Source organism: Pseudorasbora parva, chromosome 6 (assembly GCF_024679245.1).
Source record: "Pseudorasbora parva isolate DD20220531a chromosome 6, ASM2467924v1, whole genome shotgun sequence".
NCBI classification, from domain to species: domain Eukaryota; kingdom Metazoa; phylum Chordata; class Actinopteri; order Cypriniformes; family Gobionidae; genus Pseudorasbora; species Pseudorasbora parva.
The window spans coordinates 20,676,128-20,694,171 of record NC_090177.1 but is presented as its reverse complement, the minus strand read 5'-3'; the positions used below and the strand labels follow the sequence as shown (position 1 = coordinate 20,694,171).

Below are 18,044 nucleotides of genomic sequence, written 5' to 3'. Positions count from 1 at the left end.
AAAATAGTCAGAGGATTAGGGAAATGTCAAAGGAACTGCCTGGTGAGCTCACACAGCTTACACAGATCTGGGGAAGAGTAAAAATAAAACAACAAAACAAATGAATGTTAAGACTGGGCTTGCCTTGTACCTAATAGAACATCGCTGGAGAAATCTGAAAATATCTGTCCATCAACCGTCTACATCCAACCTGATAGAGCTTGAGAGGTTCTGAGGAGAAGAATGGCAGAAAAATCGCCAAATGCAGATGTGCAAAACTTGTCATATCATCATCCCCAAAAAAGACTTGAGGCTGTAAAATTTTAGGGTTTGAACACTTAAAAGTAATAAAAAATAAATAAAAATAAGGGGTCATGTGATGGTTCTAATAAAAACCTTTTTTTTGTTATTTGGTTTAATGCAATGCATTTACACGGTTTTAGATTACAAAAAATAAATTATTTTGCACATACTGTACATTATTGTTGCTCCTCTATGCCTCTCCATTCTCAAATGCGTCGATTTTTACAAACCCATCGTTTTGAAAAACGTGGTGTGCTCTGATTGGCCATGGCCAGTGATCCAGACCATTGTGATAGGCTCGAATACCTTAAGCATGTGACAGAAATGTCATGGCCCTTACCAAATTTGGAACATCAGCTCCCAAAACAAAGCAATACTGAGAGATGATAATGTCCGTCATACCCAACTTTGAGCCAGAATCTGATCGGATGATGCAGATGACCAAGCTGATCGATTAACGTTGTCAGCACGACTCGACCAGAAAGTATAAGATTGGTAATTTTGCATTTGTTATAGACGTAGGAACAGCCTGTTCTCTCCCAGGTGCTAGAAACAGTCCTCCAAAAATGAGCAGCACACAGTCGAATATTTAGTTTGTACTGTTCTAGCACAGTGTTGTAAATAAAGCTTAGGTTATCTAATTTTAGGTTAATAGGTTATCTCTTTTGTAAGCCCAAACAAAGTAGTCTGGCTTTTGCGACAGTGAAAAACAGTGTCTCCACGACATGATGGCACCAGCAGCAACAATACTACAGCAAATAAAAGTTATTACTTCTTTCCATTTGTACATTTGGGTGGTGTTATAAAACTCTGCACCCACATACTGACGTAGATTTGTGGGGGCATGTTTGAACAAAGTGCTTTAGAAAGGTGTTTTTTATTTAATATAATATAATATAATATAATATAATATAAATCATATCATATCTATATATATATATATATATATATATATATATATATATATATATATATATATATATATATATATATATATATATATATATATATAAATAAAGGTCAAAATGCGGTAGGACAAGATTTTACACCTTCAGCAATTCATAAAATAAGATCAGGTGGACAAGTAAGGTCAAGAGAGATCATTGGTCATTATTCTAATGCCATTTAAACACACTAGACACATACACAGGCCAACATTTTTTGTTGTTGAAAAAACGTCTTTGATCTATGAGACATTGTTCACATCAAAGGTTGCATTGAGTATTCTGGTTTATCATCATTTTACTTTGATGGTGTATTATTATTATATAATTATTAACAGGCAACAATGATGTGGCCTGATAACGCAGTCAAGTAAGCAATACGTGCTCTCTGTAGTGTCAGCTGAACTGGGCTGGGAACACCATTAGCATTTATCCCCTTTAAGACCATATGGATTGCTAGTGGTCTTGGTTGCTCTTCATCTGACCCTTCACCTTGGCCTCAAATCCGTTGCTAGAATGCTGACATAACAGGACAAGGCTAGCCAGATCAATAAGCTGTTAAGAGACCTAACCATCACGGCTAGCCGATAGCCCGCGCAGAGATCTTGACATCCATGAATTCTGATGAGGACATGGGGTACTAATCTTGCGGGTGTAGAGATGAGCTGTTGCAATGAGATAAGTGGAGCGTTTACTGTGCGCTGGCAAGGTTAGAAGAAAAAAAATACAATCATTCACTGTCATCTAATGCAGAAGATTGTCTCTAGGCCATCCATTTCAGATTTAGATTGAGTTTACGATAACTCGCAGACAGCCACCCCATCATGAAGCACTATTGTGATCGTTTAATGTAGAGTGAGATGTTATGTATCATTTAAAGCTCTACCAACTGCATAAACAACTGTATAACAGCATGAAGTCAGGCTAGATTAAAGTATTGGCCATTTGTTGCAAAGCCCCACCCATTTTACAACTCACCCAACCATTATACAAAACAGCCAGGATTCCAGTTGGGCCTATAAAACACTGATTTAAAGTGGATGTATAATAAACAATTACAAGCTATTTCCTACAGAAAAGTATGCTTTTATAACTTCCAAAGACAAACCTTGGCATCAGGAAGTGAGGAAGGAGTACAAGGAAAAACTTCAGGAAGAAAGAAGGAAGGAAGGAAAACAGGCAGGCAAGAATGTGGGAAGGAAGTTAAGAAGACAGAAATAAGGAAGAATGTACAGAAGACATGAATCCAGGGAAAATATCAAAGAAAAAAACGCAGCTTCACGGTGCACGTCTCTAAGACAGCACTGAGAAGCAGTCTCTCAGAGGGAACACATATATAGCGAAGAGTTGTATTTTGCAGCAAACTGTCTGCGTGCGCTTCAACAAATTAAAAGGGTCCTTGATTATGATCTCTCTTTTTTAAAGCTACACTGTGTAACTTTTTTAGTTTATTCTTAGCTAAAAACACTTAGTTCTTTCAAAAATATATGTGCTCATTAATGTATATTTACTGCTTTCAAGTAATAAAGTATTCTCGTATGTTTATAATATGCCATTGAAAATACATATGGGTGAGGGGTTCGAATGCCGGTCACCATGTTGCCCCTCCATCTTGAAAGTACATTAGCCAAAGAGGACATACCCGTAAATTCAAGCTTCGCCTTTCACGTTTTAACACTCGATGGCAGGGTGTCAAATGTGAAAAGGGGGATTGCCATGTTAATCTTGGACTAAATCGGCCACCGTAGGAGTTAAAACGAAATCAGAATTGAGAGGAACAGAAACTAATATTCACTGGATGGTCGTATACCTTTTCACCGCTAGATGGGGGAAAATATCACACAGTGTAGCTTTAACTTTAGTTAGTATTTAATGTTGCTGAGGACAAACAGCATCTGCAAAGATACAATGCTCAAAGTTTGGCTTTTGCAACGAAAAACACAGTATCTCCACGACATGAAGGCACTTTCAGAGATCATTGGTCATTTTTCTAATGCCATTTAAATACCCAGGACACACACACAGACCAAAAAAAAATGCTGAAAAAACATCTTTGATCTAGGAGACATTGTTAACATCAAAGGTTGCATTGAGTATTCTGGTTTAACGTCATTTCACTTTGATGGTGTATTATTATTCCTATTATATAAATATTAACAGGCAACAATGAACTCATCTGTTTAAATTATATTAAGCCTTAAATTTCTTCATGATTAAGAGCGTGGCCACTTGAGTGATGGGTGGATTGCCACTATGGTTGATCTAGGCGTACGTGGTTTCAGCAACTAGGCACCTCAGCTCCATCAACGCCCATCTCTTTGCCCTTTTTCAGTTATCCAGGAGTGACACGCGATGACGCGCTGCCAAGATGGTGGAGTCAGAAATGCTCTTCAGAAACCTACGGGGGACGTCACAGACACTACGTCCAAATGTTTTTACAGTCTGATTTCAACCTGCTATAAAAAAATTATATGTGGAGTATATTTTGAGATAAAACTTGACATACATACTCTGGACCCCTTTAAAATCAGCTGTTTTTAAACCGCAGTGCTTAAAACGCATGCAAACGATAAGCTGTCATGACCGCGTAGCACAGCAACGTCACATGAGCATATCCACGATAATAGTCCAACATTTTGGATTGTTTTGCCCACCCCTACCACATCCAGTTCACTTTTCAAGGTATGTTTGGGGACATTGGGACACTTGGGTAAATGCAATGATCAAAATAATCTCAAAGACTCAAAGCGCAGCCCTCCCATGCAGCTCCCCCAGTGACATTATATAGAGGAGAGGCTTAAAATACCTCCACATCCTCTAAACGTCCTCCAGGGTCAGATGTTGTTGAAGCAGACAAACACAGCAGCGGTTTGAGATTCAGTCACTCAGTGTGCTGTTAGCATGAATTAAGATTCGCATTCAAAGGGAAGGTGGGATGTTTATACAGGTGCGAGATGATTTCAACTGTGAAACTAACATGATCCGTTTAAAATAAACACGAGACACGGCAAGAAAAGCCGGCTGTAAATAAAGCCGTATGGAGCAGCACCTGTGATGAAGCTACATACGACCGGCAGGAAACATCTGTGGAGATCTGAATAATCACAAAGTGAGCAAACAAATAGCTACCGTCTACACAGCCCTCAGGACCACACAAATCCTATCAGTGTAATTACCTTTCAGCTCAAAAGGGCACTAGAGAGGAACAATCCATATTCCTGTCCTAATTTCTCATTTTCATGCAAAAGCATGCTCACACACACATTGAGTGCTCAAGAGAAGGGCAAGTTATTTGCAGGCATTAAGACTTCAAAAGGCCATCACTTCTCATTCTCTGGTGGTATGCACTACATGTCAGCACAAGAATAATAAAGACCCCTGGATCACAGAAACAGCAACAATAAGGCAACTGAGGGGGATATTATAGCACAGACCACCTCTCTGTCCTTTCAAGATATACATTTGGTTCATTATCTTTGTTACAGAGTTCGCTCTGTACACTCAGGAGACCTTATACTATTTTGATGTCTTAGGTCACCACATGCAAGCAGTGTTGCTGTATCTCTGAAAATAAAGCAATTTCTGTTTTATTACATCACTATTTATTTACTTTAATAATGGCATTGGCAATAAGTTATAAAATGGCAATTGGGAGTGAGCTATTAAAAACGTGTCTGGCATAAAAAGAAAATTTACACAAGAATAGCAGCACATTTCCATCCAAATGGTTTTTAAAGCTGTCATGAACTGGCTTTTTTTTTTTTTTTTACTGTTGTCTGAGGTCTACTAATGATGTTTGTGTGGTTTTTACATTCAAAAACATCATAACTAATAGGCTATTTTCTACACTGGTTTTGAGGCTGTCTTTTCTCGATCACAGGGCTCATAAACGTCTTTGTCAAACAAACAAAATAATTTCTCATCCACCCAAGATTGATTGGAATATTATTCCGCACGATCGGTGGATAAAAGTGTGAACACACACACACACACACACACACACACACACGCTCTCATATATGATCTTCACTATAGCCCATCTGAAAAAAACACAGCCCCGGAAAATATGTTTTACTCACATACGTTTATTCCACCATTCCTGTCAGATCCAATATAAAAGGCACAACATTGTGTCTGCAAATCCAGCACTTGAGACTTGTTTACAAATGATTCCGCTGTGAAATGAAGCAAACACACCTTCCTCACCTGAGCTGGAACTTCATTTAAAATAAATGAAGTATCACACATTCATTATGATCCAAAGGAACACGTGCTTATTTTTTCTATAGAGGCGGTGTTTCACCACTAGATGACATCAGGATTAAGCACACAATCATTTTCTGGGCCTGGTGTGTATAAAAGATTTTCTTTGAGGAAAGTTGATTCAAGGGAAAGTTGATTCATCACCCCTTTAAGCCACATGTATAGCAAAAGATTGTCTTTTTTAAAATAGCGTAAACAAATTTATAAATAAAAATAAAATAAATAATATATTTAAATAAAAACTGTCCCCACATCTCTCCAAATTTTTTTCAGTTATTTTTCTCATTTTTTTCAGAACATCCTCTTTAAGCATGCACAGGTCAGTGATGTAACACATCTGGCTTAAAGCACTGGAAATCACCTTCCCATCTCTCTAAAGTTTTGTAATGCTGTATCTCCTTATCGGCTCTACAGATGCTTTTCTACTAATCCAGATCACTTTTATTAATTCAGTAAAGCTCTTTTAAGTTCCTGTCACAACCAAGAGCGACAGGAAATCTTTATCCCCCTCACTTGTTGATGATGGGCACGAACACTATCAAACATTCTGCGTTCATCTGTCAGTTAATTATTCATGTCCATTCCCCTCACAGCATTAGCATCCTTTCATTTCCTGTAGCTGCATAAAGCGAGAAACTGCAGACGATTACTGCAAATCAGACTGAAAATATCAAAGCCCACCCTTTTTGACAATAACAGTACTTGAAAGATGAGATATCAGATCTGTGCATAGAAAAACACCTCCCAGGCTGCTTCAACAGACCTGTTCGGGCCATCAGCTACCATGTGGATTTCAGCTTGAAGGACTAAATGTAATGTTGGCATGGGTCACACTGACCACATATCTCCAGGGGGCATTAATAATTAAGTCGCATAAACAGGAAAGCATGACTGGCTGGCATGAAATAGAAGAAATGCCTCTTGGGATTGTGGATGACACTGAATGAAACCACTCTCATTCTGCAGCCTTCTACAGTGAAGACACAATATATCAGGGGGGAAAACGACATTGCTAAAAGCCACTTTTGGTGATCTCAGCCCCAACAACAGAAGCATGTGATGTCACTTCACATTTCAGCCGGGTTTCTAGCAAGTCACTCTCATTTCCATGTCGTCGCTTGTCATTAGGACTCCACAGACAGATGAACAGTGCTGGAATGGTGGAATGTTCCACCACATCACAAGCAGTGACAAGTGGCGGTGCAACAACAGCAGCCCTCTGCATACCCCCGCTGACAGGAAGGCTGATAAAGGGGCTGAGCGTGTAAGATGCTTTCTACAGGGAGAGGTTTGAGATATGCTTTAATATTCCAAGCAGATGCTCCTATCTTGGGCTCCGCCGCACCCATCCCCCAATCCATGGTCAGCTGGGGGTGTGTGAGCAGATTCGGGAATGATTCCAGAGGATGCACCAAAAATATATACTTCTCTTTGAATGGAATGAAGCACTTGACTCTGCAGGGCATTACTTAAAATGAAACTACGGCTGTAGAAGCATGAAAATGTGCCTGGTGAAATGGTAATTAAACAAATTATGTTTTACTTCATAAATGTTGCAATCAATTACTTGTTGGCAGCCTACAGGTTGACTGAAATGTTGCTATTCCAGTAGAATTCCTCGCAGTAAGGGGCCAATATCTCTTACTACTGCAAAAAATTACTTCCTAATGAGTTTAATTAGTCTTTTTTGACTTGTTTACAGGGGGAAATATCTGAAAATCTGTCAAACAATACAAGTAGCTTATATAACAATGCATAAGCTATTAAAGAAATAGTTCTTCCAAAATGACAATTCTGTCAATGTTTACTCGCCTTCATGTCTTTATTTTTGTTGTTATCTTCCAAAGTCCTAATTTGTGTGCACAGAAGAAAGACATTTTCTTTCAGCTAAATTACACAAATTTCATCTCTTTAAAACTTGAAATGCTACGCAGCATCTTCAAGTACATTTATCATTTCAAGTATTTTTACATATTTTATCTGGGAAATTGGACAAATGTACACATTAAGAATGTGACTTTTTTGCACTACGTAATAGGGATCTTTATGACAGCACAGCACAATTAATCATCTCACATTTCAAATTAACAAAACTTGTCCTGAAAAGCTAACAACTTCCTCAAATTCGGAAGAGCCACACTAGAATGTGAGTGTTGCCAACAGAAAGAGTTTTATTTGCTTCTCTGAGGCAGGTTGAAACATGCAAACAACACAATTTCAATTACACAAGGCCGACTGGTAAAAAAAAAAAAAAAAGCCGGTTTGAAGGGAGGATATAACAAGGATGGGAGAGAAAATGCATTCCGCTCCTGTCAAATCTGTGCAACAGCCACTAGAGATGATTACCGCTGAAAAACGTATTTCTTATTCTAACACTATGAAACATTGGGAAAAGGACAGAGGGTGTTTGCATTAAAAAATTGCATGAATATTGTTTGGTGACTAAGCAACGAGCCCAAGGCCCTCAGAGAGATGAACAGACTTGAACAGAATGTTAAAGCAGCTGTGGTACGGTTTTTATAGGTGCGTGTCAAGTAAAGTTATATGACCAAAGCTGCTGCTTGTGAGAGACTGCTCATAAGCTGTGAACATTTTAAAGGAAACCACATTAAAGCTTCCTCCCTGTTTCACAAAGCTGATATAACCCAGGTCTACTCCATAAACTGTAATCAACTAGTGGAGAACGCTTCGGAAAACTGCTTAAAAAAAGTTGACACACTACAGGACAAATTATTTTTTTTAAAGTATAATACTGCTAACAGTTTAAAAAATAATAATTTTGCCTACTACCTAATAAAATGAGACAGTTGATCCTTTGTCAGGACTTGGAAGAATATGTAAGAAAATTTTAATAATAAAAAAAAAAAAACAATGCCATGATAACGCTCCAACAACACGGTAGTTTCAAAACAATCACTGCTTCATAATGCCAACCGGCATCCTGACAGGAGGACTAATGCTAGTCAGCCTGTGAGTCAGTGATGATACGCTCCCTCACCCTCCCTCCGCTCACACATTAACACAATGTGTGGAAATTGCACCACTGCGGTCAATCAACAAGGCTGCACAAAGAATAGATGTATGACGGCAGTACAAAATTATGGTTATGAAATTCATAGCAGTACCAATGATTTTCAGCTCAGAGATGATAGTAAAAATGTGTTTGCTTGTTTAGGTATTTTGCATCTGTTAAAGTAAAATACTATTTGGTCCAAAAGTCAAAGGCCAGTAAATAAAGGTTATTTTCAAAGTAATAGATTTTTCTTTTTCAACACATTTTTTTCACAGTATATAAAAACCTAGCTTATTTGGTTAGAGACAAATGTTACAAATGAATAAATGCACCGTTTTAACAATTTAGACAGCACAATTCTTTGTTTGAGATACCTCTGCACTGTCAGAAAAAAAGGGTACATTGATGTCAATGGGGTGGAAAAATAAGGTACAAAACAATTAGTACCTTTAAGGTACTAATTCGCACTTGATGTACCTTTTAAGGTACTAATACGTACCATTTAGCGGTGAGTCACTTTTGTACCTTATAGGCCCCATTCAAATGACAGCATTGTACCAGCCTGAATACCCTTATCCTTGATGACTACTTTTACTAGTTAGGACTTTTTATTCTTTTTAAAAGTACTACTGCGGTACAAATTGAAAATGTATGACTATTCCAAAAAAGCATGGAAATATGGAAGCTGGACCTCTTGGAGCTTTAATTGAATTTCTCTGGTCTACAAAAAAAGTGCGGAATATTAAATATTTATTATTCACATCATGTCATAACATTTAACATTCAGTGTGCTCTCAGACTTTAGGACTCAAATGCTTGTGACCGCAGGTTGGCAGAAAAGGTGTGGGGGTGAACAACAGGAAAAACAGATGAGGATATGACAGGTTAGACTGAATACGTGGGAGGCCAAGAAGCATCACGCCTTGAAACAGATAATACTGTAAAAGATGAGCATGAGCCACAAGTCCACTGGTCAGGAAAGGATACAGCTGAAAGGGAGAAGGCTCTGTAAGTGTGCTCTCAACGGCACATGGCAAACTAGGCTGGCTAACTTTAGACCCTTCACAAATAATTTGGCCGTTTGAGAAAGGAAAAATGAATATTTTTCCTTCCTTCTGCTGTTTCCTTCCATTGTTTCCTTACTGCCTTGACCATGACTTTAGCTATGTGCTGCCATTTGAGGCAATATTACACCTTAGAAACAAATTCTTCACATAAAGGAAGTGTATGTAAGATTGTAGCCAATACTGGTACTGCAATTACCAGTAGAGACTGTAGAGCGGTGTATCCCTCTCCCTCTCCCCCCTGACTCAAGGTTGCCAGATAGGCTGCAGGATCCAGCAGGAACGTTTGTATCTGCAGCTGTGGTAAGTTGAGCAGATCAGGCAACCCGGATGAAGAAACACTACTGACTTTGTGATTGGTCGATAGGTGGAGGGTGGAGCTTCAGGCCAAAACACAACATGTCAACATCAACATCAGTTGAGGGCTGCAACAACAACTTTTAAATGACAATATCCTGGCCGGACTACTGTTGTCAGTGATATAAGTATTTGAAATTAACATGATTTCTTAACGTCTAGTGACATATCAGGGCAATTTTATGATTAATGGAAATACATTTCTTACATACAGTTTCCTTATTTATGTTATAAATGTCAGCAGCACCTCTATTGAGGTATCTAGACTGGGCTATAGGAGCCTTGTTGAGCCCATCGAAAGGATGAAGGCCCTTAAGCTTCATATCATTCATGTCGAGCACTCAGCCAGTGTTACTTGCAGCTCGAATTTAGGGCTAAATGGTCTCCTGGTAGCATCTGATCTCTTTGAGCTGGCCTCTTCTATGGACTCATCAAAGATTGAGATGGTATGAATTAAACATAAACTGAGGGACACAGAGAAAACACTCAGCCACACACACACATACAAAGGGCTTCTGAGGAAAGAACATTTAAGGAACTCAGTTTCTCTTCCTTTATAAGTAAATTTAAAATTAGAGATACACAGACATTAAAATGTTATATCCAATATAATTTTTTTTAATTCTATACTACTTTTAGCTAAACAAATAATAAAAGTACCAACTAAGACAAGTGACTTTAAACATTACAACATGTTTTGTGTGTATAGTTAAATTAAAGTTTAGGCAAACTTAATTTATACCATCAATATGGTAATGGAACATCAAATATGGTAAAGCCAGAAAGACACACATTTTTTTAACTTATTTGAGTTAGTATTTCAAACTTAATGCAAATTGTCAGGGACAGACAACAAGTATGCATCATTCATGATTCGGTTTAGCTGGAAACAGAATTATGTTAATGTTATTGATAGTAATAATTAAAAATAATAAAAAAAATTTTTTTAAAAACCTTACCGTTTAACTCTATTATTTGTTTAAAGTATCATGAGAGTATCTTATTGTGATATCAGTATTGTGTATTGAAATTAATCACGAGTGCATTGTTGCGTTTTATATTTTCTCTGTTAAAACAACCTTTTTTTCATCCCCGATTAAGATGCATAGATATCTATAAGCAAGCAATTCACAATTGGTTTTGCATTCAACATTTTTTTTTTAGAGATCTGCTTGACCAGCCTTACATACTGCAGCAAAGCTGAACATTTCTAATAAAATACAAGCTGGTGTTCAGTCCTCTGCTGAGTCACAAGCCAGACAGCACACCACCGATTTAAGATAGTAATTGAATCAATTAGACTTGGACTCGGTTCAAAGCTGCAGGCTTTGGCAGGTTTAACAAACTCACACTACGTTCAAATAATCAGTAAGAGACATCTGATTCTAACCTGTTCACTAATGCCAATTTACACTGATTAAGCAGCACGAGGAGAACTACATTTTTTATATTAGGTAATCCAATCTACTTCATTTGCAAGCCCAAAATAAACAGAGGTAGAGAGTGCCCATAGCAACATAAAGCTCTATGATTAAAATCATCTCCAAAAGAGCATTATAATGGCATAAAGGAGTCAAATAGTGATCCTTTAGGCAGGCTAACACACTAAATGAGGTGGACAGCGGGTGAAGGGGGGAAGCTGGGAAATCAGACGGCATCTGTGCTGCAGGAAAAGAGGATTACACGAACCAAGTTCAAAGCTTTAAATGTTTAAAGAGTTTACACAATTTCTAGTTGAATGGCTGAGATACCCATAGCATCCATGGATCCGCTCTTGGTGACGTGAAGTCGCACAGATGCATACTGAAGGGTCATGCAATAAAAGAGAGTACTCATTCCCGCTTAACTTCATTTCTATATGATTTGGGGGTCTTATTCATGAAATGGCCTATTTTAAAGGGTTAGTTCAGCCAAAAATGAAAATTATTCTATAATTTGCTCAACCTTAAGCTGTGTGTATATGACTTTCTGCTTTTAGACAGAGTTATATTAAAAATTGAGTTTTTTAAAGAAAAATATAAATTTTTATAACTTTATAAAATATAATAATTGGCTTCCGTAAATGGTCATACTCAAGTCAAGTTTTGGCCGAAGAGTGAACTATGATCAGACGTGTCATACGTGTCATGTAGGATGTAGGAGTCGCGTAAGCTTAGCCTCTCGTGGTTCAAACAAATAGAGCTGGGTAATAAACTCAAGCACCTCGGACATTTCTATTTTAAAATTCTCGTTTTAGACTTAAGGCCCTGTCACAAATGGCATACTTCATTTGTACTTATGGTCTTGTAGACTAACAATGGCTGCCACTTGCAACATCATGTCTATTAAAAATAATTAAATTCTGTCATTAATTACTCACCCTCATATCGTTCAACACCTGTAAGACCTCCGTTCATCTTCGGAACACAAATTAAGATATTTTTGTTGAAATCCGATGACTCAGAAAGGCCTTCATTGACACCAATGTCATTTCCTCTCTCAAGACCCATAAAAAGCACTAGAGACGTTGTTAAAAGTCCATCTTTATGAAGCAACGAGAATAGTTTGTGCGCAAAACCCCCCGAAATAACGACTTAGTGTAACTGTAAATAACAACTATAAACTTATATAGGTCTTACGGGTGTCAAACGACATGAGGGTAAGTAATTAACTAACCCTTTAAGTCTGCAAGACCATAAAAACTAGCCCCCCTTTGGGGTAAATATGCACTCTTGATGCACACGTATGCCGAGCCCGAACTGAATCATGAAATTGTGGACTTGTTGGAAGACAGCAGAAGTTTAGTGTGCCATTTGGGATAGGGCCTAATTTTTGACCGGTGTTTTGTTTTGCTCTATCCTCTGCGCTTCCGCATTCGTCAATACGTTGGCTCAGTGTTCACTCTCTTTGGCTAAAAGACGCATATACGGCCGTTATCGAAAGTCAGTTTATTATACTTTATAAAGTTGTAAATATGGACAATTTTCTTAGAACATTTTTTGGGGCAGGTCTTGATTTTGTCCTTGATGTTTGGACTTCATTGGGAATTGATTGGATCAATTTTGCTGGAGTTTGCAATTGCGGTGTGATCTCAAGTGAGTGATAGGTCGTAAATACCAGTAAACGCCATCAGAGGAAAAGAAATGTCGCTGTAAGAGGGAGGGGGAGTTATTTTGATTAAAGATCATGAGGGCACATGAATTTAAAAATAACGTGCATGGATAAAACATAAATCATACATAATAAATACAGCAATTCTAAAAAAAAATAAAAAATAAGAATAGTCCTGAAATAGACATAAGATCTGACAAGGATTTAAACTACATTGTAACTGAAATGCTTATGATGACTAAACAGACAAGATTCTGAGTTAGGATGTTTCTGTAATATGATCCACAAACGGGTCTTGTTACACAATTATTCAAAGCTACTCAAGATTCCTGCGTTATCTGGTAACCATGGTAATTCTGTTAGAATCATGTCTGTATTTTACAGCCTCTGTTCCTCACCTGTCCTAAAGGCTCAGGTCTTGGCTGCCTTTCGTAAATCCTCATTATTTCTCCCCAGCAAACACAAGATTAAGAGTCCAACACCTGCAAATACTTGTAACCTGGCTTTAGCCGCTTAAATAAACCTTGGGTGTCTTGATGGAAAGTAAAAGTATCTACCAGCAACACGATTAATGAAATCATTGTGGTTACCCACAAACAGAATTGCATCTATTAGTATCAAAACTTCCTCATGATGGATAGTCTCAATTTCCTCCTGTTGTGGTAACTGTGATAAATGGCTTCCGTTAAAATCCACTTTTTCCTTGAGAGTCCCATTTAATCAAAATGCCAACTATGTAATTATAAGCAAATGCTAGTTATAGAATACGAAGATAATATTGGCTCTCAAAACCCAGAGAGCTGCATAAATAACAGTAATTATTTATTCCACCTGCAATGTTCCTAATTCTGTGTTAGCATGTTCCATATTTCACACTGAGCTATTAGTTATCGTTCTTATTTGCACATTTATCATGTCAATTGGACAATAACCGCTTATCAATACGTATGAATTTCGCCATTCATATCTTCTCGGGTTGCATGTTGTCTTCTAGTCACAGCGTTTTGAACCATATAGCCTACAGATTGCTTCTCATTATGCACTAAAATAATAGTGTTGATGTTATAAATATCATCAGTTACGAAACTTTCAAAAGTAAAGAAGCTCTACAGAATCAAAAGACTTCTGAAACTACAAACAGCGCGTGAAAGTTTCTGAGACTGTACAAAGTCTATGAATATTTAATCAGGTAGGCACTGAGGCCGTTCGTGATTGGTTGTCTGTTGCTAAACAACACATTGTAACATACGAGCACAAGCAGTGCTTTCAAAATTACAAATAAACCTTAAAACGACCTTTTATCGGGGTTTTAAAAAACCGCCAGTGCGAACTGTAGTGACAAACTGTCTAGTCACTTACTCGGTTTCAGAAATTGGGTTAACAAACTAACCTGGCTTTACGGTCTTCAGACGGAGGGGTTCGCGAAAGTGGCGGATGACTGCGAGGGTGTCTCGGTTTGTCAGTCCGCTGACAGGCGTGCCGTTCACCTCCAGAAGCACATCTCCGGGACCAGGTAGCCTGCCGACATGGCACACTAACGCGTCCGACAACACCTGTCCGAGGTGCGGGAACTCTCCGTGCTCGGCTCCCCCGAGTATCTCCAGTACGGCGCTGAGCTCCCCGGCGTTACCCCACGAAACTGCGCACTCCTGCACTTTACTGGACCAATGTTTCTTCTTTTTCAGCGTCTTGGACATGATTAATCCCTTTCGTAAACTAGTCTCTTAAAAACAGGTTATTTCCTTATGCAAACGCGTCTAGAGCGCAGTAAAGCACAGCGGCTTCATTTCCATGCCTTGGTGAAAAAGGTTTCAAAACTTCAGAGTCGGCATCGCCCGGTTCTTAAAATATATTCCCTGAATGGTTCAGTCAAAATTCACGTAAATTCATCTGAATTGAGGCAGGAGCTCAAGCGAATGTAAAAGGGCTCTTTATTGCCTCAGAATCTATGCTAGTCTTCACTGCTCACCAAGTGTCGCCAAATATCGTCTTCACGATCCAAACAAGCGCTTTCTAGGGGTAAAAGAAGCGGAAATAGCAATAAACTACCACCCGAAGCAGGACAGCCTTTATTCAGGCACATACAAAAGAATACAGCCTCGATTCGTTTGGTAATACCGGCTCATGAATGAAACGCCGTAGAAAAACACTCACATCCGTGTGTAATCCCTCGCGATGTAGGGCGACTGTTCTTAACTTGGGTTTCGCGCACCTGTTCCAATGACATCAGCTACCGGCGCGTTCACGGGAAACGACGATAAACAATACCTGGATCGGGAATACACGACTAACTAGGTCCACTGTCCGACGACCTTTGGTTCATGTAGAAACGCCCTCTTGTGAGGGTTGTTGTTGTCTGTGTCGAGCTGTCATCACCCGTCGGTGATAAATTGTAGGCGCAGTTTTCAACTTTGTAGGTTTTCACCTTGTTACTTGCGCCAAACGAGAGCAGCGACTGTCAGTGGCGCACACCGACACCAATGCAGAGTGGACGAGAGCGGGACAGCCAATGAGAGCGAGAGGGCGGGATTTCCCATACTATTTCACAATCCCAAACTTATAAAGCCTGTTTGACACACTTCTAGGACTGAAAGATGTCGACTCTGGTGAGGAATACTTGCTGTCTTGAAATTGCCTAATGAAATATATTTTGAAGATAGTAAACCAAGGGATTTTCTTAATAATGATAAAACAACAATTTATTTGCATAGCACATTTACAATAAAAGAAAACAATAAAAGACCCACATAGCCTACTTCAAATGTTTATCATGTGGTGGTTTAAAATATTAAAATTAAAGATGAAACCCACGTTAGAACAAGAACAAGATCATGCATTAAAAAAGATTAAGCATAATGTTTTTACAGATTTCAATTAATATTAAAATTCCATCAAATTGAATCAAATAATCCTTATTTAAATTGAATTAATGAGAGATGTCATAGAACTTGAATTATGTTTAATCTATCTATTTAAATCTAGCCCACATACTCCCTTCCACTTAAAGGCCCATACAGGTGTTCAGTGAAACCCTGTTTGAAAACCATGGATGTAAATAAAATAAATTATCAACTTCATACATAAAAGATATATTGTTCTGTTATTATGGATCATGCTGAACAGCTGTGCATATAAACCTTGTAATTTACACACGTTACAAACATTTTTGAACACAGACATGATTTTTGTATTGTTGTTTTACAATATCAACATGTCATTTCTTTCTTGCATTAATGGAAGTTTTCGAAGATAATACAGTTAAAACATTCTTATCAGGGGTTAAAAATCAAAGCATGCTTGATGTTGTATTACAGTGCCACCTTCTGTTGTAGTACAGAGTTGCATCCTTACAAACAATGTGCATTTACTTTTTAGGTACAGATAATACAGAGAATCCCAGAGTCAATAATTATCTGAAAGGTACATTTATTCTATCACTTGTCGGTGATATCTTTTGCAAAGGTATTCATACATTTTTTTTAACCATTTCAGTTGTATCTGACTCTTGGTGATTCTATGAGCCATCTCTTGGAACCTGTAGGAACACATGCAGACCAAGGGAGAACATGTGATCTCTAAACAGAAAAGCCTCCTGGCTTCCCTTACAAAAAAGAAGCTCAAGCGTCTTATTGGTATACTTCTTTTAAAATAAGAAAGTATACTTTCAGTTTTTTAACATTCTTTTCAGAAATACACTTAAAATTGCACTTACATATACTTGATTTTATATATATATATATATATATATATATATATATATATTTATTTATTTTTTTATTTTTTATTTTTTACAATATATGGTACAATATATAAGTTTATTCCTCTAATTCCATTCAAAAAGTGAAACTTGTATATTATATTCATTCATTACACACAGACTGATATATTTCAAATGTTTATTTCTTTTCATTTTGATGATTATAACAACTAAGGAAAATCCCACATTCAGTTTCTCAGAAAATTTGAATATTGTAAAAAGGTTCAATTTTGAAGAAACCTGGTGCCACACTCTTATCAGCTAATTAACTCAAAACACTTGCAAAGGCCTTTAAATGGTCTCTCAGTCTAGTTCTGTAGGCTACACAATCATGGGGAAGACTGCTTACTTGATAGTTTTCCAAATAACGACCATTGACACCTTGCACAAGGAGGGCAAGACACAAAAGGTCATTGCAAAATAGCCTGGCTGTTCAAAAGAGCACATTAATAGAGTGGCAAAGGGACGGAAAAGTTACTGGGATTTCCACGCACAACCATTTCTAGGGTTTACAAAGAATGGTGTGAAAAGGAAAAAACATCCAGTATGCGGCAGTTCTGTGGGCGAAAATGCCTTGTTGATGCTAAAGGTCAGAGGAGAATGGGCCGAATGATTCAAGCTGATAAAAGAGCAACTTTGACTGAAATAACCACTCATTACAACTGAGGTATGCAGCAAAGCATTTGTTATGCAGCAAAGCATTTTGGTCTGATGAGTCTCGATTTCTGTTGAGACATTCAGTTAGAGTCAGAAATTGGCATAAACAGAATGAGAACATGGATCCATCATCCCTTGTTACCACTGTGCAGGCTGGTGGCGGTGGTGTAATGGTGTGGGGGATGTTATCTTGGCACACTTTAGGCCCCTAAGTGCCAATTGGGCATCGTTTAAATGCCACAGCCACCTGAGAATTGTTTTTTGATTATGTCAATCCCTTTATGACCACCATTTACCCATCCTCGGATGGCTACTTCCAGCAGGATAATGCACCATGTCACAAAGCTCAAATCATTTCAAATTGGTTTCTTGAACATGACAATGAGTTCACTGTACTAAAATGGCCCCCACAGTTACCAGATCTCAACCCAATAGAGCATCTTTCGGGATGTGGTGGAACGGGAGCTTCGTGCCCTGGATGTGCATCCCACAAATCTCCATCAACTGCAAGATGCTATCCTATCAATATGGGCCAACATTTCTAAAGAATGCTTTCAGCACCTTGTTGAATCAATGCCACGTAGAATTAAGGCAGTTCTGAAGGCGAAAGGGGGTCT

General features: G+C 38.1%; 1 protein-coding gene across 4 annotated transcripts in view; it reads right to left on the bottom strand.

Moving 5' to 3' along the window:
* Window positions 1-15,622, bottom strand: part of magi3a (membrane associated guanylate kinase, WW and PDZ domain containing 3a) — a 173,896-nt gene extending 158,274 nt beyond the window's left edge. The window contains exons 1-2 of one of the 4 annotated variants that reach the window (XM_067446105.1): window positions 15,168-15,616; window positions 14,404-15,026 (exon numbers count right to left, since the gene is read on the bottom strand). In XM_067446105.1, coding sequence (XP_067302206.1) covers window positions 14,404-14,710 — 307 coding nt within the window. In that variant the 5' untranslated portion in view covers window positions 14,711-15,026; window positions 15,168-15,616. Of the gene's footprint in view, window positions 1-14,403 lie in introns of all 4 variants that reach the window. The other 3 variants (XM_067446110.1, XM_067446109.1, XM_067446106.1) reach the window with 3 other exon arrangements.
* Window positions 15,623-18,044: the final 2,422 nt, after the last annotated feature.